Source organism: Halichondria panicea, chromosome 5 (assembly GCF_963675165.1).
Source record: "Halichondria panicea chromosome 5, odHalPani1.1, whole genome shotgun sequence".
Taxonomy (NCBI): Eukaryota; Metazoa; Porifera; class Demospongiae; order Suberitida; family Halichondriidae; genus Halichondria; species Halichondria panicea.
In genome coordinates this window covers 4,062,167-4,087,653 of record NC_087381.1, presented here as the reverse complement: position 1 = coordinate 4,087,653, position 25,487 = coordinate 4,062,167, and the positions used below count along the sequence as shown (strand labels likewise).

At 42.5% G+C, this 25,487-nt stretch overlaps 4 protein-coding genes and 1 long non-coding RNA gene across 5 annotated transcripts; 3 read left to right on the top strand and 2 right to left on the bottom strand.

The window, feature by feature from the left end:
- Window positions 1–2,636: 2,636 nt before the first annotated feature.
- On the bottom strand, window positions 2,637–4,997 carry LOC135335729 (uncharacterized). The gene is made up of 4 exons (XR_010394595.1): window positions 4,859–4,997; window positions 4,583–4,795; window positions 3,623–4,092; window positions 2,637–3,326 (listed from the first exon to the last, which is right to left on the bottom strand). It is a non-coding gene; the product is annotated as an uncharacterized LOC135335729 (long non-coding RNA).
- A 38-nt stretch (window positions 4,998–5,035) lies between these two features.
- On the top strand, window positions 5,036–6,412 carry LOC135336368 (uncharacterized). The gene is made up of 4 exons (XM_064532131.1): window positions 5,036–5,041; window positions 5,214–5,373; window positions 5,438–5,505; window positions 5,558–6,412. The coding sequence occupies exons 1-4, from the start codon at window positions 5,036–5,038 to the stop codon at window positions 6,410–6,412; spliced, it is 1,089 nt and encodes a 362-aa protein (XP_064388201.1).
- On the bottom strand, window positions 6,003–8,200 carry LOC135335728 (ATP-dependent DNA helicase RecQ-like). The gene is made up of 4 exons (XM_064531274.1): window positions 7,870–8,200; window positions 7,507–7,687; window positions 6,461–7,303; window positions 6,003–6,139 (listed from the first exon to the last, which is right to left on the bottom strand). Exons 1-3 carry the CDS (start codon window positions 8,198–8,200, stop codon window positions 6,475–6,477), a joined length of 1,341 nt encoding a protein of 446 aa, XP_064387344.1. The 3' UTR covers window positions 6,003–6,139; window positions 6,461–6,474.
- A 6,113-nt stretch (window positions 8,201–14,313) lies between these two features.
- LOC135336252 (uncharacterized) lies at window positions 14,314–18,173 on the top strand. Its single transcript, XM_064532009.1, has 3 exons — window positions 14,314–14,726; window positions 14,797–14,897; window positions 15,520–18,173. Exons 1-3 carry the CDS (start codon window positions 14,585–14,587, stop codon window positions 16,333–16,335), a joined length of 1,059 nt encoding a protein of 352 aa, XP_064388079.1. The 5' UTR covers window positions 14,314–14,584; the 3' UTR covers window positions 16,336–18,173.
- A 1,127-nt stretch (window positions 18,174–19,300) lies between these two features.
- On the top strand, window positions 19,301–24,896 carry LOC135336256 (uncharacterized). The gene is made up of 7 exons (XM_064532017.1): window positions 19,301–19,381; window positions 19,434–19,489; window positions 19,817–19,911; window positions 21,890–22,008; window positions 22,065–22,892; window positions 23,916–24,315; window positions 24,372–24,896. Exons 2-5 carry the CDS (start codon window positions 19,437–19,439, stop codon window positions 22,329–22,331), a joined length of 534 nt encoding a protein of 177 aa, XP_064388087.1. The 5' UTR covers window positions 19,301–19,381; window positions 19,434–19,436; the 3' UTR covers window positions 22,332–22,892; window positions 23,916–24,315; window positions 24,372–24,896.
- Window positions 24,897–25,487: the final 591 nt, after the last annotated feature.

The window sequence follows — 25,487 nt, the reverse complement described above, 5'->3', positions numbered from 1 at the left end:
GTAATCGGAAGGAGGGGGGCAAGAACAGTTTAGTAACCCGAGGAATGAGGGGTCTTGCTGTCAGTCGGTTGCAACCCTTCAGCAGAAGAGATGCGGTGTCCCAGGTAGGGCAACATAAATTCGTTCGCTTGAGCCGGCCCTTGTCTGGGCGCCGAAAAACTTCCACGAGGGTCCATAGTGCGCTGGAAAATCCCAGGAGTGCCAAAAGGTAGACGCTGGTATTCAGTTAGGGGGACCTGTGTGAGGGTCTTTCCACGAGAGATGCAAAAATGTCTTTGATTCGAGGGAGTCTTTGCTACAGCGTTCACCGTCAGCTTGTAGTTGCCTTCATGCTTGACCACCGGTACAATTGGGGCAGCCCATTCAGAAAAGTAACAGGTTTTATTACACCTTGGTTTTGATAGTGCGCAGAGAGAGTAGGGAACACAGGTCGGGCAATGCTTCGAGGAGTCAACATGCCGCCGAGTTCCCCATTGAATACAGCAGGGTCTCTAACACATGGTAAGTAAGTCCAAATTAAAACATCGCAAGAGCTTCTTCCTCGGCTCTATATTTTCTAGCTTGAGGTACGCATATTAAAGCATACAGCGTGCACAACAAATGACCACTAGAGAAACGTAATTTAGAACATTGTTTGGTGATTAGCAGAATCTGGTTGGTCCATCTGAGTTCATATATACGAGTTCATATAACTGTGGCGTGGCTGGTGTTAATTTTCGTCACAATGGCCGGCATGGCTACTGCTGTGTTGGAGCTATGCACACGCCGCGCAATGATTTCATGTGGTGGTATTTTCATTGTGCTGCCTCGAGGTATGCTTTGTACAGAATTGTCGAAAGAAAAGTGACCAATTACTAATCGCTACAACATCTTTGTAGGATAATTAATTTTGATGCCTATGGCCTTGTTGAGTCAGAGGGGAGTGACTGGGCCAGCTCTAGAAAATAAAGAGCCAGAGGAAGAAATTCCTGGTCTGTAGCCACTGGTGAAGAAAATAAAATATTTCCCGGGAAAAGAGCGTCTGCCGATACGACCAGTTTCTGCAGTCACCGTGAGAACATTGAGACAACAATTAGTTGGGGGTGGTCAGTTGCTAGGTAACGATGATGGTGTCAAGATAACCTGTAGGAAATAGGAAATGTATGGTTCATGAGATACGAGAAAAACATGTATTTACATGTTTTTTCGAAGTCACTCTAACAACTTCCACCTGTGTGAGTGAGTGAATAATGTGACATAGACAAACTGTTGTGCGTGTCTTTACTTCGACTTTTTTTTCTACTACTCGCCGCCGTTATGCAACAAACTAGCTACGGTCAACTTCGTTATGTGACCAAAACTCAACGTAATGCTGGTGTCGCGGAACTGCGTATCGAACCTGGGAATCCTGTGGATCCAAATTTTATGGATGGCTACTTAGGATCGGATATGTAGTAAAAGGATGCTGTGCGACATCACTCTGCACCCAGGGTCAAATAATTATTGAGTCGAAAGTACGAGATAATTGGTCACCTAAACTGATCATACTCACCCATGCATCCTAATATATGATTAATAATTAATAATGAAGATGTTATTAAATACGAGGGGATGATGACAATTATTACAAGTAGTTGTGGTCAGTTATTGCTGGATGCATATTTATTTCCGAGATAGGTCAACTGTTATTTCGCAACTTCCAACTTGTAATTTTGCCATATCTAGAATGCCAGGGGGGCCCTGATGATGCGAGCTGGTGTAGTCCCACCATGTCACGTAAAAACAGTCAGTTGTGGCTCTCCGAGATGCTCCGGCTCTTGAAACTGACTTTCAATGTTCGTTGTCAGGGCACCTGGCAAATAAGGTCGCTAGATATCGACAGCGTTCCGTCAGAAAAAAGATTGGAAACAATGCCTTGTGCATGTAACTGGATCAAAACACGTGAAACTGCAGATCGAACGTTTTAGCGCTTACCCCTACGAAAATGACTTGCGTTCTGTTGAGAAAGGACCGGTTTGTTTGTATCGTGGCCGAGGGGGAGCTAGATAGAAGTGCACAATACTTGCTAGCTTAATACTTGCTAGCTTCAGCTTGCTGTTCACTCCCCTCTCCTCTGAAAACCTGCCACTGTTTGCCCAGGTCAATTGTGCAAGTATACGTGTCAGCTATGACACACCGCTGTGGGAAGAAAACATCATTGATAGTCTGAAACTACTACGTAACGAAATATTTCAAGGCGACTACCAAGAACTACTAAATAGATGATGTTAATAGATGATGTTAACGAGCTGACCATCTCGATGTCTCCACCATTGTAGCTGTCCATTAACCAAGTCACAATAAGGATAAACAGCTTTCTGCCTACAATAATTTCCATGTGATCAGCTATGAGCATAATAGTAACAATATTAGATTGTTACCATGTCATGAAAGAAAAAATTACCTTCAAGAGAGGTACCGGCTAGGTGAGTCTTCATCTGTACAATTGTATGTAGTGCATCATATAATTATGGCAGCCTGTTCACTCTCCGGATGGCGCGCCAAAAGCGTCCAATATCACCTACTCTCTGCGCAGTTAAGGCCGGCATAGCCTCGAGACCAGGCCGATTAAAATACGGCCTGGTACCTATTGCATGGGTGATAGTGCACACTTTCAGCCGTAGTGCATCTTATTTAACAAGATATAAAACGGAAAATACACAAAATAAGAATACGTTATACCGCATGGTTCCTACGAAATCGTGGTTAAATAGACTTCCCAGCTATGGCTACCAGAGAAACCGCACTGTGCAGGATTTGCAGCACTTCTTTGACTAAACAAAGCATATCATTATTCTCCAGAGAATGTATAGCCTCAGACTCAGGTCTTGCAGATCAGCAGGGTCATAGATGTGCCAGTCATTGCAAATGATGGTCTTTCACAGCACATTTGCAGGCCTTGTAACAGGAAGTTTGTATCAGCTGAGTCTTTTAGAGTTCTAGCCAAGGCTAGCTATGAGAAGAATAGGACATCTCTACCCAGGCCTCTCACAGGCGTCACCGGCAGCCCCAAGAGCACTCACGCTTCAAGACGCTTCAAGAAAGAGATCCAAGGACACTAGTGGGGTTGGAGTATCTCCACACACACAACAAGTCAGACCAACAGCAAAGCAGCAGACTGTTGGAGCGTCTGGTAGGAGGCTCTGTTTCCGTGTCCAGGACGAGAGTAAGATAAAACATAGTGATTTCGATCATCATAGTGACTGATCGGAGTGGTGCGTCTTTGAGAGACATGAGCAACGTTCCTCCAGCTACTCGTGTTGAGAGTTCTCGCCAGACTGCCAATACTCAGCAACCCAATGGTATATCTGCAGAGTGTTTAGTGCTATAATTTTTAGTATACTCGGTAATCCCTTTGGGTCATGTAAATTAAGGCTGGGATTCAAGGGTGGGACTCATATTCATTCACTTATACGTAGAGGTAAAAAATGTCCTGTATCACAATGAGAATTTTTTGTTTATAGCTGGAATGCAGTGCACTCCCCAGAGTACCAATACCACTGCTACTGACATGAAGTCAGTCAAGGTACACGCACGTACATGTAGTAAGTACAGCTAAAATAATTATATAAATGTGTGCTATTACAGATATCGGTGTACTCACCAAGCAAGAGGGCGATATGTACAGTATCCATTCGTCCAGAGCTTGAGAAGATTGCAAAGGCACTGACAGGGGGGAACCTGCAGTCAATTTGTAGGGCTGTTTTCTCATACCCTCAGCTCAGGGACGAAGCTGTGTCTCGTATCTCGAGAATAGTAGATGATGAGTGTGCCTCGTTGTGCAGCAAGAGTTCACAACCTGTGTCACTGTTCCGGTCCATGACCATTGAGCAAGCAGAAAGCTTTTCCTGGAGACAAACAGTCACTGAGCTTGAGACCAAAGCACCAACTCTCCACCACATTATTGATTGTGCTATCACCCACTCGTCCAAGAGGAACAAGCTGAAGAAGGGAGAGCGACAGTTCCCAGGACTAAGCACAGCGGTGGCTATCCTCTTGAAGGAACGCAACAAAACGATGTGTGGGGTTCAATCTGTCGAGTGCCCTCTTTTCTACTCACATCCAGAAGAAGGTCTGTGTGTAATTGTGTGTGATTGTGTATTGTGTGTGATTGTGTGTGATTTATAATAGGGAGGTCCGAGGGCATGCTCCCCTGTAAAAATTAGGCCTTTGATCAATTCTGGTGCACAAGTCATTAGAACTATACATTGTAAGCAGTACAAATGCCTATACTAATGTATCCTAGGGGGCCCGGGGGGGTGAGAAAAATACCCCCCTCAATGCAGCCTGATAAAAAAATATTATTATTATTGTTAATTTCTAGGCTTGGACTAGGCTCAACCACATCAACGTGACCCTCAGTTACAACGCAATACTGAAGCGTGTGAATATGATCAGTAAGGTCACACTAAAGTGCTTGATAAGTGGTTAAAGGACGGGGCATTTGTGAAGTTCGTGGGGGACAATGTCGACAAGCAAGTCAATGTACGAGACATTGCAAGTGACCATCATGGGAAGCTCATGCATATGTTTAGTATATTTGCTGTCAAGGCCCGTGTCTCACCTCCTGCTCCTATCGCTGATTTGTCTCGTTCTATGCTTTGCACAGAGACTGTCGAGTGCTTCCTGCCATCCAAAGAAGACATCATTGTTATCCAAGGAGACTTAGAAGTACTGGTCAGTCGAATACTGTGCGATTAGGTTGGTCACTAAGCACATCCCACATCAATACAGTGAAGAGATGACAGTAAGGTCAGAGGTGGTTGTATTGGATGTACTGCACAACAATGAGAATGTGAGTAGTGAAATGATAGAAATAATGAGAACAATGGTGTCGTACCTGGGATCAGACCACAAGCACACGGCCCTGTCTGGGGGTGATCACCTCACATGTGAGCGAGAGCAGAGCGAGAGCAGGGTGCCAAACGTCATGTGCAGTGGCTCCAATACTCCTGGAGGGAGGATTGAACAACTTGAGCCATGCATTGAGGACTGGCATTGTGTGATGAACTTTATGATGATTGTAAGTTTAAAGTACGTGTGATAAATTATTATTAAAAGCCCACCATAATACATATAATTACAGTAACTTAATTGACTTCGTGTGTACAGTATTATATACCAGTGTATATACTAACAGGAGTGTATGTACATGAAGCACGCAAGCATATTATATGTTACCTTTTTACATGTAGCTCATCTGGCAGAAGCTGCACAAGGACAGCCAAGAAGATTACGGCACTCTCAGCAGTCTTTTTGCTCGCATTGGATGCTCCAAGGCGAAGAAACCGAAGAATGACATGCACACATGTCAAGCTGCCTTCCTAGCAGGCTGTAAGGAATTTGACATTGAAGGTAACATAATTATTGCTTACACAGCATACCGATAAAATAACATTTACATTAACATACACCATAGGACCCGATGATGAGATCAAAGACAAAGAGGTAAACCAATCTCTGCTGAGTAGTGTGGCCCAGACAGTGGTGAAGGAGTTCACAGTGATCCCTGAGGCGCTGCTTGGAGAGTCTGTGATAGACAGTGATAGACAGTGGAGATAAAGTGCACGGGTATGCTCGAGTGCTATGTCATTTCGCCTCCTTAGTACTGCTGTTTGTGGATGCCTGGAAAGAAGGAGACGGTGAGCGTGTTATTAGGCTGTGGAAGATTTTAATGCTCCACTTTCATGCTGAGAAAAAGACAAAATATGCACTAGAGGCACTTAGGCTTCAATTTCAACTTGCCACTCTCCAGCCATACCTCTCTCATCAGCTGACCTGGGGCCGCTTCATCAACACTCATGGCGGCCTAGGACGGAACATCCCATGTGATCTCCACAATGAGCACATAAACAAGCTTTACAAGAACATCATCTCGAACATGGGTGCCAACTTTACGAAGACTGCCAGCACTTGGGCAGCACGATCCGTATCGTCTCTTCATCGAATCTCCATGGCCTTTGACAAGCAGACTAACATCCACCGTGAAGCAACAGCTCACAGCACGAGGTCAGATGAGAAGGACGTCAAGACAGTTGTAGCTGTGCTTCAGAAGGCTGAGGTCCTCAGCGTTATTGTGAACCGGTCTCACAGAATGTTCCCTAAATTCTCCCCAGACCCCCTGCATCAATTAAACAGAGAAAAAATGAGCACATGGATCAAGAGGAAGGCTAAAGAATACACAAGGAGCGAAACCGCTATGAGAATTGACTCAGACACCGAGGATGAGGACGTGTATGGTGCCACGTACGGACTTGATGATATACTTGATGATATACCAGCCTCAGATATTTTTGACTCAGACACCAAGGATGCGGACGTGTATAGTGCCACGTACGGACTTGATGATATACAAGCCTCAGATATTTTTGAATATGATGGTATTGAGGCCTGATTCTGACTACTACATGTAGCTAATTCTAATACCCTGTACATTACTTACCCCCATCATTTTCATCACTTAGCAACGGATCGACAATTGTCGCAGCACCACCTCTTGTCACGAGACTCCATGTTCCAGGCAACAGCTGGATCAAAATACTTCAGCAGCACGAATCTCCTACGCTTCGTGTTCTCAAGATACTCTCTCACAGCTCGTAACTCCAAATTCCTTGAGATAGTCAGATCGGTATATACAGGAGCTTCAACTGGGCTCCAGTACACTCGAGCCAACGACTGCTGATTATCTCTACCAGCTCGGCCGCTCTCTTGAAAGTAGTCTTCCAATGACCTAGGGGCACCATAGTGGATGATGAAGTCCAAGTTCTTGAAGTCCACCCCCATACCAATAGCCATCGTCGCAAACAGAACTCTGACAACACCATCAGGCTTCCCAAGACTCTCCATGATAACTGCTTTGTTGTGTTCGTCAGTACAGGAGTGAAACATCCCGAACATTCTGTTGTCACTGATCTGTTCAGCTCCTGGAGGGTAGTAGCCCGCATCCTTGAGAGTGTACTTAAAGTGCTCGTACAAACTCGCACACATGTTTAACGACTGGCAGTAGACAACTATGCGTCGAGCCTTGATGTTCTTCTCCCACAAGTCTGCCACAACGAATGCAAAGTCCTCCTCGATAGATGTCTTACGTACAACCTCATAACAGATGTTGGGCTTGTTGGGAGACTCAGATGCCATATAGCAGCCTGCCATGCCAAGCTTCTGAACAATATTGTCCCTCATCCTCTTGGTCACAGTGGCAGTCGCAGCCAGAAATGGTGTATCGGGAGGCACAAATGCTCGCAGGTCACAGATACGATCAAAGGCAGGACGAAAGTCTTTACTCCTGTAAGTTGTGCAAATCATTGTACACAACTGAGAGGAACATGTATGGTACCCGTTAAACGTAAATTGTACAGGTATGTATATGCATGGTATATACAATACATGTAATTATGTGTATATTATTCTGACGTGTGCGTGTATTAAAACTTAAAGGCTACTGACAGTAACACTGTATATGTACATGTGTATTTAAATGACTCTTACCACTTGTACACACAGTGTGCTTCGTCAACAGCGACTGCTACTACAGTGTTACAAAGAGGACGTTGGACTAAGAGCTGCTTCCATGCTTCTTTGTCTAGGATGGCCTCGGGAGCACTATAGAGGAGAGAGAACCGACCCGAGGAAACGTCACTCTCACTAGCCAAGAGATCCTTCTCGACATCTATGAACAACGCAAGCAACGCAAGCAATTACATAATTATACAGACTGGACATGTACATGCTATATTAAACGGTGTTCACATCAGTTTCTAGCTATCTTTCTAGATCCTAGAGCCATTACCTTCTATATGTACTCTGTCAATCAAAAGAAGTCTGAGTATTATGGCTGTTCTAGCTGCTTACCTTTGTTGCCAGAGAGTATAGCAGCAGAGACACCCCTCTTCTGCAGGCCTGACACCTGGTCTACCATCAAAGAAACTAGTGGTGACAGCACCAGCACAACACTTCTCTCAACTCTTGGACAGCCTGTCCACTTTAGTTTGAAATCAAACATGAAGGGCAGAAGTTGGAAACAGAGAGACTTGCCATAGCCTGTAGGGAACCAAGCAAACACATCCCGACCATCGTAGAGGTGGATGAGAGCCTCTTCTTGCTTCGACTTCAGTGTGAGGCCTTCTTGACCAACACAATTTAGGGCATAAGCCACAGCTTGACAAAACTCGGTTGACGCCATTGCATAGAGATCTAGTAAATATCACGGAATAGATTTCCCAGTAAAAACTAGTTTACGGTATAAGTTTACGATAGTTTACTAAGGTAAACGAATCCCCATATTCTGGGAGACTCAGTTTGCGCATGTGCACTATCACACATGCAATAGGTACCAGGCCCTCTTCTCAAGGGGCCTGGTCTCGAGGCTAAGGCCGGCACTAATAAGATTAGTTTTATTCATTGCCAACATTTTATGTAGATCATGTAGATCGTGTAGTGTTAATGAGATTCATAATGTTTATTAATGTTATTCATTGCATGTGACGTCGTAAGGTCAATGTATTTGCTTAGCTAGCTGCTAGAACTATTATAGATGCAACGGTAGCGATAGAGTATGTTGTTATGATTATGTTTCCTTGATGGGAAGTAAAAATGTCCAAAACTTTCTTTAGCTCTGGCAGCCAGGTAGGCTATTTTGCGTATACAATAACTCCTACTCTTCCCATCAAGGATACTAATACCTTGCTATGAGATGTTCATCTAGCCTTGTGCTTGATCTTGGGATCTTGGCATCTTCAACGCCGTATTTGCACTTCTCTTTCTGAAAGTGGCATGACGTCATCACCATTTTTATGGGACTAATTAGCAAATTGAATTAAGCTAATTAGTTTTTTGGAAAAAGAAAACATTGAGCTTCAATACAGCAGTATGAACATAGTGGAGCGTAGCCAGGATTTGTGGGAAGGGGAGGCAAACCTAGCTGGGCTTTGCCCAGCTAGGTTTTTCCTGGGCACGCTAGCGCCCGAAAATTTTTGACCGGAAGCCACACCCCTTTTAATTAGTTGCGGTTAAAGTTCACTTCCTGTCAGCATCATTAACATTGGAGGCTAGATTCTAGCATAGATATTGTCACTAAGAAAGTTGAAGACGCCTGGGATGACGTCTTGAGAATTCATCAATGACTTCTTCTATGATCACTGGTATGTCTTGATGAACATGAAGTAGAATCAAACTTGTGAGGCGTTCATTGCTCATGCTAGATCTTACTCTCTTGAGCCCACTAAAAGACCTCTCAGCAGTGCAAGAGGTCACTGGTAGAGTACAGAGAACTGTGACTAGAGCTTTGATGTTGGTGTAGAAGTTTGAAATTCGGGGCATTGTTGAAGAGAGAGTAGAGGGTAGTGCACTTAGACCATGTTCTTTCTCATCAGATTTCCATTTAATGTACCAAGTGTGGATCTCAGCACTGAGGGATGACACGTCTGAAAGGTCTACGGCATAAAGGTCTCCCACTTTTATCGATGCCCTCTCCACAGTCCTCTGTTACCAACACTGATGGCACTAAGTATTTGATGGCACTAAGTATTGACCTTGTAAAGCTGTTTTTTGGTGTGATGTAAAGCGCCTGTCGAGCTCAGCAAGGAATTGTGATTGTTCTTTTGTAGTACTCAGAAGGATTGATTGCTGGTGTGCTCGCCTTTGACGACTACAAATCCTCGGCATTGCTGGTACTGTCCCTACTTCGCTACATATAGCTGAAATTGTTTCAAACCACTTACTATGGTAGGAGTCATCGTTCTCTCTCACTTCCTTGAGCGATGATGTCAAGGTCTTGATCTCAGACACAGCCTGAACAATGTCTTTGGCTTCCTCCTGAAGGCTAACAGTGAGGCCCCTTAGGTACTGGAGGCACTTGTGGGTGATTACAAGAGCGCTAATGAACTCTGTATTGGTGATAGCCAGCAAAAGAGTAGTTGCATCTGTGATTGATTGAGTCTGGAGACCACATGCGAGAACCCTCGGCTGAAATGCTCTCAAAGCAAGCGACAATGGAGGAGTACCGTCTCTCAATCCATCTGGTCCTACAGAGATCTTTGAGCTGGCTGTGTTATGGCCTCTTCCAATTTCATCTGGCGTTTAGGGTGAGCAAAGAAAAATATACACAATCGTTTCACAACACCAATCATGTTACGAACAGCTGTCTCCTCCAACGAAGCCACAACTGCCAGGTTCAAAGAATGTGAAGCGCAATGAGTGTATAGAGCAAGAGGGTATTGAGAAGAAATCCGAGCAGCAGCCCCCTTTGTCTTGCCAGCCATGCTGCTAGCTCCATCATAGGCCTGACCACGCATTTTGGATGGATCCAAGTGATGTGTGACGAAGCTGTGTGACGAAGCTGAGAATCTTGTCGGCCAATGCAACACCACTGTCACATTCCAAAAAGGTGACAAGATCCTCGCTGATCAAACAAGACCCTGGGTCAACATACCTCAGGACAATACAGAGTTGTTCTCTGTTGGAGCAATCAGTGACCTCATCTGCTATCACAGTATAACAGGCACTGCTACGAACCTTCCTTAAGATCTTCTCACCGATTTGGTCACCAAGGATGCTGATGATCTGGTTTTGTATGTCAGGGGATGTATAAGTGGCATTCCTACCGGCCTTCTCTAGATGTTCTCCAAGGGTGGTGTCTCCAGCTGATACTCAGAAATCTAGCAAAGCCCTAAAGTTGCCATGGTTTCTGCTTGCTGACTGTACACCTTACCATCACGATGACCACGAAGGGCTAGATTTTGTCGACCACACAAGACAATTGTCTCCACAATTGAATGGAGTTTTTGTCGGTTCTTCTGAATAGTGTCTCGTAATTCGGATCTTAGTTGAACTACCACACTCTCTTGTCTGCCACTCATCCTCTCGATGAAGGCATCACAAATCACAACAGCCTCCTTGTGATACTGTCGCTCGGCGTGAACATCACAAATATCGTAGGTCTTCTTGAAATTTGTAAATGCCATCTCTACAAATGTTCCCTTACCCTTGCGACAGTCTATACTTCTGGAGAAGAGTACACAAGGGAGACAGTACCCACCGTTCTTCTTTTGGCTGTATATCAACCACTTGTACCTTTGGAGATACTGATATCGAAAACTACGTGAATTTACCCTTGGAAATTTGTAATCCTGGCCAGGTGAAACATGATTACAGTAGAAGTCGTACTTCTCGGTCTCAGTTAAGACACTTCTTCTCTCGGCTACATCTGCTACATCAATATTGATACTTCTTTCTCCTCTAAGCGTGGTTGTTTTGGGGATGGAGGAACGTCGGAAGATAAATCAAGGTCAATCAGAGTCGCCATCAGAGTCTAAATCTGATTGATCACAAGTGGCGATGACGAAGAGGTGGTTCGATTGCCAGAAGCGCTGTGGTCGGACATTTATTAAAAGTTAGCATAATTATAAATAATTTAATACTATTATCATACATTTACATTTTCATACATTTACATTTTAAAGTGTCAAATACTTTGATTGAGAATTGGCTTCTGTTGCTTTCTTAAAGAATTTATCCAGAGTTTGAGACATGGTGAATATTTTGTGATTCTTGGTCAGCAGTGTGCCACATGGACTCAATATTGCATACTTGTGGCCAAATGTGAGCATCACATGAACCCAAAATATTGTGCATGCAATCACACCCACCATGCCCCACCCATATTTGTTTGCACATGCGTGTAGCTATTATCACACAAAGAACGTAGCTAGCCTGCTAGCAGCTACGTAGCTAGCTAGAGGTAGCTGGCTTGAGACTGGTAGTAGAGATCCGGGGGCAGTTGCCCCCTTTGCCACCCCCTGGCTACGCCACTGCGCAGAGTCTCTGCCTAGATAGCGACAACGATTTTGTATAGAGAGCTCTTAAACAGTGTTAACTAAAGTACGTAAAGTGTTACCAAATGATTGCTAATGCAATACCTGATGTGCATAGTCAGGCTAATGTTGGAAGAGACGACACGACACCTTAGACAATAATTGTGTGTCACACTGTGTGTGTGTCAGTCAGCTATAACTGCTCAACTGTTACAATGCTAACAGCATCTATAGGCTTCTAGCCACGTTTGTCCAGAATGAGAATGCCCCCACAGATAACGGTGTGCGCACACCTACACACCTGCAAACCCTACGATCTGATACTGATTTGCCAAGCAAGACAATGCTCAAGCTATGGGATTGATGATGACGAAAATAATTTGTCTTGTTAAAGAGTGCAAATAGAAGTGGCGCATTTGCTCATTCAGTTGCTGCAAGCTGCAGCAGAAGATACGGAGTCTTGCAGTCGTTTGTTACGAAAATACCTCGCTTAATAACTTCTCAGGTGCCTGCAGCTCGTGGCCGTAAAGCCTCCATGGTACCAGCAATCACACAAGTCGCTTTCCGTTTAGTATAGGTAGTAGGGCAATCAATTACACTCCCCTGAGTCAGGGTCTCTGCCACTAGCTGATGATTGTAAAGCAACAGATCATCATGGATAGACTTCCCAGTAAGGGATTATCTTTTCTGGCCAGTGTGTGAGGCAGTATGCTTTGATCTCGATCTTAGAACTCTTCGAGCCTCTTTGTACTTGCTGGCAATGTCCTTGCTGGCAATGTCTTCTTGCTGGCAATGTCTTCTTGCTGGCAATGTCTGGCAATGTCTTCACAACCATTGCTGTATAGAACTCTGTTTCCTGTTCTAGCTGTTCTGGGTCGCTCCCGGGGTTAACTGGTGCCCTTGAGAGTGCATCTGCAGTTTTCCTGGTACGTGGATCTCGGTTGAAGATAGTTCTTCGTATTGAGGATAGGGACAAGTGGTTTGTGTATCTCAAAAGCGTGTCCCAGGATGTGAAGCGATCACAAGCCCAGCCAGAGCTTCTTCTCCACCTGAGTGTATCTTCTTTCCGTATCTGTCATGGCATGCCACTGGTCATTGTTTTTCTGTAAGACGTCTGCTGAGACTTTTGTTGGAGCAGTTGGATCGTATAAGGCCAAAACTGTGGGTTGAGTCAGCTCTCTCTTGATTTGGTTGAAAGCTTGTTCTTCCAAGAATGCTGCTTAGTTATGCTAACTTGGGAGAGTGATTAGCCATGCCGAGTGTCACAGCAAAAACCCGTGCCAAAAACAGGTGTCACGGGAGGACCGTTAGGTATCGCACAAACAGTATAAATACGGTGTTAAACGGAACGGGCATGGGGTGTGGACCCGTTTTCATGGGGGAGGAGCTAACGGGCACCGTTCAAAGCTGCGAAGATCTCGGAGCTGACCAACCATGAAACTAGCTCTCAAAACGGGCTCAAACGAACGCCGTTGTAGATATAGCTAGCTAGATAATAATATTATTTGTACATTACGTTATTCTGAAGTTATTGTGCATTACTATTGTTATAAAAATAATGGCAACCTTCAATGAGAACATTTCTACTGATGATGTTACTGTAGATCTAGAACCATCTAGTAAAAGAGTAAGAGCTAGTGTTCTGTGTCCCCACTGTGACCAGTACTCAGGTACATCATAGATTGAAGAGTTAGAGGGATAGGAAACGGTTTGTATCTCGAGTAACATCCGCGCTACGGTGCGGTTTAATCGAGGCCATCACAACAATATCTATTTCTACACTCAGTGCATAATAAACTACAAGTAACTGTGCTTAGTCCGTGCAACTCACTTATATTTCAAGGTCTATACCTATTGTAGTAGTCATAACCAGCACGCTTACACGTTACATGTTCCAATAGCTCTAAAACAGCCTTGGGAACATATAACTTTATTGGAAAGTCTCTTTTTACTGGGTGTGGTCAGTTATTAGCAAGTACTACACGTGGCTCATGGACTAGGCGTGTTTTAAGTTGCTGAAAGAGATTATGTCTCGAGGAAACACAGCTTTGGGAGTTACCCGGCAAAAGTGTGCTTAATAGCTTCGTTCATAGGGCGTAGCGCGGAAAATTTTTGAGGCTCCAATGCAGATTCAATGTAAAATCATCACGTGCACCACTCCGTTTCCTATCCCTCTCTCTTCAATCTATGGGTACATTAAGGACTGGGACCAGCAATTATTGCTGATTCAGCAGAAACGAAGCTCCGCCCACGATTTTTACTATCAATTGTGCAGTAAAAATGGAGTTTTGCTGCTCTAATCTTTAGCTCAAATTCCGGAGCGTAAAACCTTAGTTAAAGTGTTTACTTTTTAGTGCAGTAGTTAGTTCAAAGCTATAATTATACAGGCACTACCGTTAGCGCCTAACAGTGGGATCAGCTAAAGGTGAGATTTTCTAAATAAAGTACTTTTTCAGCTTAATATTTTGCATGTAAAGGCTAATAACCTACTTTTCATTGATCCCACTGTTAGGCGCTAACGGTAGTGCCTGCATATAGCTTTGAACTAACTACTGCACTAAAAAGTAAACACTTTAACTAAGGTTTTACGCTCCGGAATTTGAGCTAAAGATTAGAGCAGCAAAACTCCATTTTTACTCCACAATTGATAGTAAAAATCGTGGGCGGAGCTTCGTTTCCGCTGAATCAGCAATAATTGCTGGTCCCAGTCCTTAAATGTACCTGAGTATCTGTCGAAGTCTAGTTATTACCGACATATGTCTAGTTTTTACAATAAAGTTACCAAGCAATGGCTTACTAAGACTGTTTGTGATGGCAGGCCTGGTCTAGAAGTGCAGCAAGACTGTAACACTGATGATGAGACTCTTGAACAGACAGAAGATACTGATATTGATGCAGGTGAGTATACTGAAAGGCTCCGATACTGTATTAATAGGGCCCCTGGCTTTTTTTCACTGGATTCATGCAGAGTCCAACTGTACCCGTTCAACAGCCAACTTGGGTGACGAGGATAGGGTATTCTTTGATGCCACAGATTCTTCAGATTGTGATGATGACAATGAACTACATGTCAGTGATAGATATGCATTTGTGATTTACTTGTAATTAAATGCATGCATGCATATCATATAAAATATACACGCATGACGTAAGTATTATATAGACCACACCCTCTGTCACAAAACACACACACACACACAGTCATGCATATGCATTAATTGTGACAGGCTCTGGGAAAACAGACCAATTGGCGCAAGCTATAATTTTTGCGATCTATATACCAGATGATAGAGCAAAGAATTGCCTACGCATTGATATGCTTAGTTTGCACATACCTCGTTCCATCCCTGAGTTATGCGCGTTGGAAACTCGAAGTTGTAAAACAGCAGTATTGAGAAACGCCCACTCAAAGATTGCTAAATTGGGAAAAGTAAGGTAATGGTGGCTGCTTAGACAAAGCGCTTTGATGGAAAGAGTCGGATTCAGAGCATCAGATTTTGCAGAGAGGTAGTAGAAAGACTGTAGATAACTATTAGCCAAGAAAAAAATTTTGAGATTATACACTGTAGTCTATAAATCTGGCTATTGCTCAATACCAATATCTGCTCCAATTGGTCTGTTTTCCCAGAGCCTGTCACAATTATGAGCACCAATAATATTTATACATTCTCTCACAATATATTTTCTGTAGGATATAAGGCTGGAGGAAGTGTGGACTTCAGATGATGATTCAGAAACAGATGTACATGTTCCACAGGGATGTCAAATGGTATCACAACCTGTGTACTACTTTCTTCTGCTCCTGTTATTTTGGAAAGCAGCATTTAGAGTGTCAGCTTCTTCAACGGTGTTTATCGTAAAATGCATTAAGTACTTTGTCAAGCTCTTGGGTAGCACTTATAATTGTGCAAAAATTGTTGAAGCTTCGGAACAAATTCCTGTTACCTTAATGTCAGTTGAAAAAATCATTGGACTCGAGAAGAAATGTTTCATTGAATATGTAGTTTGCCCTCAGTGCAGTGTGATATATGAATTTAGTGATTGCGTTCGTACATTAGCAAATGGTAAAACAGAATCTAAAACATGTCGCCATGTTGCCACTCCAAATCATCCCCATGTAAGAAAGAGAAAAGCCTGTGGTGCGCTACTACTGAAACAGCAGAGAAGGCATAAAAAGTGTATTCTAGCACCAATCAAAGTTTACCCATATAGATCTCTCAAGAAAAGCTTATGCCACATTCTCAGTAAGCCAGATTACATCGAAAAATGCGAACAATGGAGGAGTCGAATGGCTGTCTTGGCCAATGATATTCTTGCTGATATCTATGATGGACAAGTGTGGAAACAATTTACTGAAGTTGAACTTAATCGATTTTTGGATACTCCACACTCATATTTGCTCACAATGAATGTCGACTGGTTTCAGCCCTACAAACGATCTATCTACTCAACAGGTGCAATATATCTAACACTTCAAAATCTACCACGAGAAGACACGAGAATGTGATCCTGGTTGGAGTTATACTGGTCCAAAAGAACCGAAGCTTAATATGAACTCATATCTTACACCACTAGTCGAAGAACTACATGAACTATGGAATGGCTTACTGTTGCCCGTAACTATTGACGGTTCGAAGTTGCAAATATTCGAGTCAGAGCAGCACTTTCTTGTGTGTCATGTGTGACATTCCAGCAAGCAGAAAAGTATGTGGCTTCCTTGGTCATAATGCTAAACTAGGTTGCAATAAATGTTTGAAACAATTTAACACGGTAGGAGACAACACAGGATTTCTCTGGTTACGATCGCAGAAATTGGACTCCGAGAACAAATGAAGAACACAGAGTTAAATGCTCTCTAGTACTCAAGGAAGTAACTCCAACTGCTGTGCAAAGGCTCGAGTCAGCCTCAGGCGTTCGTTATTCAATTCTATTAACACTACCCTACTTTGATCCTGTTAGATATACAGTTATAGACCCAATGCATAATCTGTTCCTAGGAACAGGAAAGCATTCCTTTAAGGTTTGGCTTGACCAGGGCTTGTTTAGTAAGCAGCATCTAGCAGAGATTGAGAGTAAGATCAAAGCCTTCTACATTCCAACAGGATTCCGTATAATGTCTCTTCAGGAAATGTCTCTTCAGGATATGGTGGATTCACAGCAAACCAGTGGAGTAACTGGATAACCATTTACTCTCCAATTTTGCTCAAAGGAGTTCTGCCTGATTCAAATCTGCGATCTTGGTTACTGTACGTGAGAGCATGCTCGATACTGAGGAAGCGAATCCTGAAAACACATGATGTTGTATCAGCAGACCATTATTTGCTGGAGTTTTGTCAATCATTCCAGAAATTATATGGCTCAGAAGCATGCACGCCAAACATGCATTTGCACCTTCACCTCAAACAGTGTATACTAGATTTTGGACCTCCCCAAGCCTTTTGGTGTTACGCATTTGAAAGGTATAATGGTATATTAGGTTCAGTGCACACGAATCGCCGATCTATCGAAAGTCAACTAATGCAAACATTTTGCCAAGAACAAGACTTGAATCATCTACCTTTACCGAGTGATCCAGAATTTTTAAATTTAATGTTACTTGTCAGCAAAGAACGAAATTCAACTTCTGTGTACTACGATGGTGGTTGTATAAATGAAGCAGATGTTTCTTCTTGCCTAAGCATGGCAACCTCTCCGCTTTCCGGCATACAGAGCTTCTGTATTAACGATCAGCAGTCACTAATCAAGCTGCTACCACCATTTCAAGAGAAAATTCTAATATCGACTCATTCCAAACAACTACGACAAATATATGAACAGCTTTATCCAGGTTCTAACATTGTTCATTTTCCCTTGTTTTACAAGGAATTTGGACGTATTGAGATTGCTGGTGATATTGTTGGTTCTGCTAAGAAAGGTCAAAATAGCCATTCATCATCCGTTGTAATGTGTTACTGGCCTGGTACTGGTGACAATCTTGAAGTAATTGACTACGGGCGGATGAGGGTTGGTGTTGTTCAACAGTTTGTTCAACAGTATCTTAAACATACAATCAAGCTTCAGACCTCATGTGGTACTGTTAAACAGCTTAGCCATATTTTGTGCTATGTTCATTGGAAAAAGCTTCACCCTCATGCTGCTTGGTATGGGATATCTGCTACTGTAAGTACAGATATTACTGAACCACCAGATGCTTGTTGTTTCATGCCTGTACAGCGAATTGCTTGTAGGTGTGCTCACGCAAAATTGCTAGTTGATTTTCGTACGCATAAAGAAACTGTGTTTCTAGCGATTCCAATTCCTTTAAAATACAGCATTTGACTTTATAATTTTTATAGTTAACTTGTGCTATATTATGATTACATGCATTTGTTGCTCGAATTGTGGATATCACATGCATGCATGCATGATGGGGGAAATTATTTGCACGCATGGATATGAAAGTAACAAGAATCAAGAATTCGTCGTACACTTCTAGACGTAATCATAATATATATATAATTATATGTACGTGTGCATATATGACATGCATGCATAGCCTAAAATGTATAGAAGCATGCTTACGTACGTTGCATGATCATACCATCAATTTATCTATCATTGCTATCGTTCTCTCAGCACATGGTCGTCTTTCCCAACGAATGGACTTGAGACAGTTAGTGACTTTAAGTATTTCTTCCTTTGTTTTGTTAGGGAAAGTACGAAAGCAATCATAGTCCAACATTTTCTGCAAAACATTCCCGATGGAAAACATATCACTACGAGTAGTCTGCCTGCTTTCTCCATGCACAACTTCTGGGGCAATATGGGGGAACTTTACTAAGTATTCAACCTTTTCAGATTCAGAAAGGTGGTGGCGCCTACTTTGGGATTCCATGGTAGCTTTTCCAAAGTCAATTAGTACAATGTGACGATCATACGCTCTAACATCAATCAGTGCGCTTGGTCCTGTGGCTGCAATAGATGCTCCAGATGAGCTTCCGAATGGACTTGTGGTGATCAGAATATTGTTACTCTTAATATCGTTGTGGAGTATTTTATGGCTATGGATGTATTGTACTGGTTCGAGCACTTGTACACAAATAACAAGCCACATCATTGGTTGTGTGATGCCAATTGGATGCTCCGATAGTTCTCTGTATAGAGTTACTGTTTCAGAATCGATTCCGTGAAATTGCATAACAATACGGTGCGGGCGTGATCTTGTACACACTCCAAACACGTAGGGAAGATTAAGTGTAGCTAGAATGGTTGCTTCGTACTTTACATCTTCACAAATGGTATGTGGCCGAAACTCCTTGACAGCAACTTTAATCCCACGATACAGTTGCAACCTAACTAAAGAAAAAAAAAGATTTTGTCTATGCTAACTTCCACCCAGCAAGTAATGATTAAACAGCAAACAGCTACAAAAAAGCTTGCATTAGAGGTGGAAGCAATTTCTCTTGATCTAGCGGAGATGAAAGAATCTCAAAGAATCTCAAAGGACCTCTGTAGATCTGGCTAGTCAAAGCTCTGGTCATAAACAACGTGCAAGTGTTCCACCTTCATTATCTGTAAGTGCATAATGTTCCACTATGTATATAACAGAATCTAAATTTCTTTTAGGTCATGGTCAAAAAACAAACCACTGATCACGATGACAAGTTTAATGCTTCTGAGATGTAAGCGTATAGTAAATTACTTACTATACAAACTAATGTATGGTAGCACGAGGACTAACAGCAATAGGCAAACCCTCCACCTTGCCAGTCCTTGTTGTGAGCCGAACTTGTGACTTTGCACATGGGTTATTTACAGCTGAAGACTTCTGTATACTGTACTTATATACTCTATAGTGCACAAAAGTTATATTATAGCGCATAATATTATTATTATGCTTAGCCTTGTTCCCAAGTTGTCTCCGTTATTTTAGAGATATCTTGGCTTCTGAGAACGAGATTAATATGCCAATTGATACATGCAATACATACATACATACATGCATATAGGTACAGCAGTGATCAGAACCAAAAGGTAGCAGACTTTGTCATCCAACAGATAAAGAGCGAGCATGAAGACAAGTACACTTCTCACATTATAAAACGTAATTTTCTCTGCATGCATGCAAGCTTATTTATACACAGCCAAAAATCCACGGGTCCGTTTCAGGCCGTTAGTTGAAAACGGGCCGTTACGGGCCCGTGAACGGCCTGTATACAGGATGTAGCCCACCGACGTCCTGTATACAGGCCGTTCTCACAGGCTGTAAACAGGACGTTAGCCCACGTCCTGTTTACAGCCCGTGGATACGGGCCTGTATTAGGGCGTAGCACCCACGTCCTGTGTACGGGCTGTTGCAGCTGTGTAGCTTATGCGCATGCGCTAGCTTGGGGCAGGATGACATCACCTGACTACAAAAAGATAATGAGACAGACAGATGAGAAAAAATCCTGCTGCTTGTCACAAGAGGAGCTGCTGGTCCAAAAAGACAACTTGAAGAGGACTATACAGTCCATTACTATTAGTCTACCTGTGAACAGAAAAAGGTGAAGCTGTAGCAGCATGTTATTATATTAAACAGTTATATTATTTTTATTGAACTTTCTCATAGCAGTTTGTGTTCCTCTAGTTCCACAGCTATTTCAAATCTGTAGTGAATTTGACCTCTAGTGTAGTTGGCAGCAAAGGTATGTAAATTTCACCTCTACTGTATGTTTATAAATTCAGGTTTGCACGTTGTTATGGACTTTTGAAGCTGGAACACTGGCCAATTTTACAAGGTAAACGTTTTGTTTTGCTTCCTTTTTGAAATAATCCTCCTCATCGTAGGCTCCCATCTGTTCACTATTGATAAAGAGGTGTTGAAGAATGCTCCCAGGTTTGTTGTTCTCTTTCACTAGCATTCTCTTATTAAACACGCGATCAAATTGACTTTAGATAATGCTGCCGAGTTGAAGTCTGGACTAATTATGTAAGTGCCACTGTTCTATTGTGTTTTGTGATACGTTATTACTTCTGTAGACACTAGATGTTGTCAGAAGAATGAACTAAAGATAAAGCAACAGTTTCCTGGTAAGAAAATTCAACAACTATGTAATCTGTGTGAATAGCGTATCATTGGTGTACAGTTGCGAGATATGTTCGAGATGAAAAAGAGCCCTTGTAATGTGTACAGCACACTGTAAGCTGTTGACTGACTTCATAGTACGCCGGTAAGATTATTCACAGTGGTGTGTTCTTCTTTTAATCTTCTAACTCTTTTCCAGATGTTGAAAAACTCAAGGTTTGTTTATTGTTTTCATCTTTAGCACTCGTTACACATGTTATTTAATAGATTTCTTTATTGGCATGCCGAGTTGGAGTCTGGGTGTGTTAGGTAAGTGCCATTATTTTGTATGTGTTGTGGCTGATAGATTGAAGTTTTTAGACGAATGATAAAGAGAATGCAACAATTGCCTGGTAAGCAACTTAGTTTAATCTATGTGAATTAGTGTACAGCTGGTGAGCTATCTCGGAGATGAAGAACGGCCCTTCAAGCTGTTCACTGACTTCATAGTACGCCGGTAAGCAGTGGTGTATTTTTTGTATAATTCCCAGCCTCTTCTCCTCAGAGTCTATCTTTGTGCACAAAAACAAGACGAATATAAATACAGTAAGTTAGTATACTTATGTGGCGTTAACGTACGGTTCAACTGGTTGTTTTTTTCTGCAGTGCCACCGTGGGGATGTGAAGACACAGACATGATAATGAGAGACATAATGTAGCTGAACAGAAATTAATATATATATATATATCTTGTTCTTGTCTTCTTTGTCTTTGAATTGTGACCTTTTGAAGCATGATACTAGCTTATTAAATTGTGCATGAGAACGGTATGATACAGGCTGAATACAGGCCGTTTGTACGGGCTGTTTACAGGCTGTATGTGAACGGCCTGTTTCTTAGTGTCTACCCAACGGTCCCGTATCAGGATGTGGTAAACGTCCTGTAACGGACATGTAACGGACCTGACACGCCCCGTGGATTTTTGGCTGTGTAGGTTACTCTACTCTTTAATTTCAAGTGTATTAACGGGATACAGGTGCTGTTTATCGATACTTTGAGTCTCGGCGCAGGATATACAATGATAGTCAACCCATGCGGTTGGAGAAAGTGAAATTAAATAGGAAAAAAGGCCAGCGGAAAGCTTTTCAAAAAAGGGCAAGCCTATTATTACCTTATTTATTGGATAAATGTACGTGCACATCATGTAATAGTACCTCAAGCGTGATCAAGAACTTAGCCTATGGGAAGAAATTGATCAAAACTTTATGACAGAAGAAACAGAATCTAAAGGTGGAGATATTGTAAGGAGGCATAAACTGCCATGGAGATCAGAAGGTAATCATGTTATGCTGAGTTTGGTAATTATAATTGTCCGGCAAGAGTTGCATTATGTTGGGTTTGGAGTGACAATCAGAAAGATGGCTATTAATACATACAGACTTAAACAAGTTTCTTGGCCGACTGGACAAGAGAGCTGAAAAGTCTGTGCAAGCCATCAAAGGGCCAATCCAAGTCAAGACACGACTCGACTCAACGCTATCCAAACTATCACCCCCACCTAATGCGCCTGTCTGGGCTATTGATCAATCGTTTTTACACCAACAGGCTAAAGATGCAAACCCATTGCCACGCGATTTGGAGCCAGTTACTTCTACCGGGGTTACGTTAGCTGGAAGCTCTAACCCGGCTCGCCGTCAACTTAATACTGCCGACATACTTCAAGCGATTTCAGTGACGAGTGAAGATGCATACTAGACTAAGACTTGTCTTTGTATATAATTATATCTTGTGTATGTAATACTACAGCCATGGACCTGAATGTAACATTACATTATGAACTATTTACACTTACTTGAACCTTCTATCATAGTTATTTGCGCATGCGTACACGAAATCACGTGCACTTCCAGCTGCTGATGACTCGACTATGCTGCTCTGTCTAGCTAGCTTCACACTGTACTTGCAGCACGGAGTAAGTACTCTGTACTGCAGCGCTTCCAACAAGATGTGGTCTGTGAAGGAGATACAGCAGTTTTTCAGTGAGTTTTTTCCCGAGGTACCGTAGTCAAGATCTAGCTAAAAGAGACTTAATTATTATTGTGTTTGGTTGGGTCCTTGTACTTGTGTCTGTCAGGATGTTTCATTCTTTGGCAACAGCCTGTCAATATATAATTATGTGTCATCTTTCGTCAGGTGGCCCGTCCATTTGTATGCTTTAGTTACGCTTGTGCTTTGTGTTGTAGTGTGTACATTGGGTCCTTGTGTCTGTCAGGATGTTTCATCCTTTGGCAACAGCCTGTCAAGATGTGTCATCTTTCGTCAGGTGGCCCGTCCATTTAGTTACGCTTGTGCTTTGTGTTGTAGTGTGTACATTGGGTCCTTGTGTCTGTCAGGATGTTTCATCCTTTGGCAACAGCCTGTCAAGATGTGTCATCTTTCGTCAGGTGGCCCGTCCATTTGTATGCTTTAGTTACGAGATGTGTCATCTTTCGTCAGGTGGCCCGTCCATTTGTACGCTTTAGTTACGCTTGTGCTTTGTGTTGTAGTGTGTACATTGGGTCCTTGTGTCTGTCAGGATGTTTCATCCTTTGGCAACAGCCTGTCAAGATGTGTCATCTTTCGTCAGGTGGCCCGTCCATTTAGTTACGCTTTAGTTACGCTTGTTGCTTTGTGTTGTAGTGTGTACATTGGGTCCTTGTGTCTGTCAGAATCTTGTGTCTGTCAGAATGTTTCATTCTTTGGCAACAGCCTGTCAAGATGTGTCATCTTTCGTCAGGTGGCCCGTCCATTTAGTTACACTTGTGCTTTGTGTTGTAGTGTGTACATTGGGTCCTTGTGTCTGTCAGGATGTTTCACGTTTTATTCTTTAATTTGGCTACAGCCTGTCAAGTTTCGTCAGGTGGACCTGTCGTTGTATGTACAGGTGGACCTAGTTGTGTTATATGGTGTTTTTTTGACTGAGAGCGTAATTGTGAGTAATTGTGAAGTGCACATTAGAGTACATTGCTATGTTATTGTCCACTAGCTGTTTATGTGTTTACTGTAAACATGTTTCATTGCAGGCTCCTCTGCCTAATGAACACCAAAACGAGGAGCAGGCAACTTCGAGGAGCAGGCAACTTACAAGAAACACGATGACCTAGTGCTGTGTACGTACCACTTTTCGCTTTAAAATTGGGCCTGGGAACCAGTGTATGAACTAGGATGTGAAGTGCTCAAACATGCGTAAGAGATTTTAATTGCCATAATTATGCCTCGCATACGCAACGAGATATACGGTAGGTGGTCATCCATGTAGGTGGTCATCCATGTGAAAATGGACAGTTGCACTCTAACTTACACGAGCAACCACATATTCATAACAGATAGTTGCTTTATTATTCTTCCATTTTGTAGATACGATGACTAGGAAGGTAAGTGCGAAATGAACAGTCGCACTATAGCTCCGCGAGCAACATAAATGTGCGTATGATGATTATATTATAGTTGCTTTAACACTGTATCCTTCCGATTTGTAGATACCTTGACTCTGAAGAAATGGACAGTCTTACAAGAGCAACCACACTAATTATGCGTAAGACATTATTATAGTTAGTCTGTGTTCTTCCGTTTTGTAGATACCTTAACTCTGAAGAAATGGACAGTCTTACAAGAGCAACCACATTACAAGAGCAACCACACTAATTATGCGTAAGACATTATTATAGTTAGTCTGTGTTCTTCCGTTTTGTAGATACCTTGACTCTGAAGAAATGGACAGTCTTACAAGAGCAACCACACTAATTATGCGTAAGACATTATTATAGTTAGTCTGTGTTCTTCCGTTCTGTAGATACCTTGACTCTGAAGAAATGGACAGTCACAGTCACACTCCAGCTTTGTAGATACTTTGCTAAAATCTCATGAGGCAGTAACAACAGTAGTATACACCACAAACAATCTTGGAATACAGAGTAATGAACTTATAACTTGTGATATTGTCTTATTTTATTAGTCTTCGTCTTGTAGCTTGTGTTTCAATTTACATCCATTCTTGATCTTCAGTGTTCTTGCACTTTGAACTGCATGATTAAATTCAGTATTTAATAATAATTGTTCTAAATATAGATCTAGCAAAATTCAAGACGACACAGAGACGGTAAACTACAATGTTAGGCTTAACGGTGAAGTTCACGGTTAGTTAGAGTCTTGCTACGGGAGAAGAACGGCCAGGGACGTGCAAAAGACGGCTACCGTTACAAGGTGCCGTTAAAGTGGTCCCATTACGGGAGTGCGTGGGTTTCGTATTATACGTTAACGGACCCGTATAATACCCCGTGTGCGTGCACGTTGCCCGTTTATGACTAGCGCTTTTGCTGTGTGTAACTCTGGGACATTGGAAACTCTGGGAGCGCTTCCATATTGATTATAGCTGCAATTTTGTCAGGGCCCGCTCTGATGCCATCTTGATCAATGATGTGGCCCAGGAATTTTACTCGCTTTTTGTTTAACTCACAATTTAGTGTTGACACCAGCTGCTTCTATTCGTGTCATAACTGCGACCAGACGAGCGAGAACATCGTCCATCATACACAGGGCTCCTTCCCACTCCATGGATCCTCAATGGAGTGGAAGGAGGTGTGATAAACGTAGTG

Bases quoted from the DNA above. Each gene is read 5' to 3' on its own strand.
- LOC135336368 (XM_064532131.1), top strand. The intron at 5,374-5,437 runs GTAACATAATTA...CATACACCATAG, and splicing joins TAAGGAATTTGACATTGAAG to GACCCGATGATGAGATCAAA. The intron at 5,506-5,557 runs GTGAAGGAGTTC...AGTCTGTGATAG, and splicing joins GTAGTGTGGCCCAGACAGTG to ACAGTGATAGACAGTGGAGA.
- LOC135335728 (XM_064531274.1), bottom strand. From the start codon at position 8,200: ATGGCGTCAACCGAGTTTTGTCAAGCTGTGGCTTATGCCCTAAATTGT. The intron at 7,688-7,869 runs GTAAGCAGCTAG...CGTTGTTCATAG, and splicing joins TATACTCTCTGGCAACAAAG to ATGTCGAGAAGGATCTCTTG. The intron at 7,304-7,506 runs GTAAGAGTCATT...CACAACTTACAG, and splicing joins GCACACTGTGTGTACAAGTG to GAGTAAAGACTTTCGTCCTG.
- LOC135336252 (XM_064532009.1), top strand. From the start codon at position 14,585: ATGTCTAGTTTTTACAATAAAGTTACCAAGCAATGGCTTACTAAGACT. The intron at 14,727-14,796 runs GTGAGTATACTG...GGATTCATGCAG, and splicing joins AGATACTGATATTGATGCAG to AGTCCAACTGTACCCGTTCA. The intron at 14,898-15,519 runs GTCAGTGATAGA...TATTTTCTGTAG, and splicing joins ATGATGACAATGAACTACAT to GATATAAGGCTGGAGGAAGT.
- LOC135336256 (XM_064532017.1), top strand. From the start codon at position 19,437: ATGGTCAAAAAACAAACCACTGATCACGATGACAAGTTTAATGCTTCT. The intron at 19,490-19,816 runs GTAAGCGTATAG...ACATGCATATAG, and splicing joins AAGTTTAATGCTTCTGAGAT to GTACAGCAGTGATCAGAACC. The intron at 22,009-22,064 runs GCAAGCCTATTA...ATCATGTAATAG, and splicing joins GGAAAGCTTTTCAAAAAAGG to TACCTCAAGCGTGATCAAGA.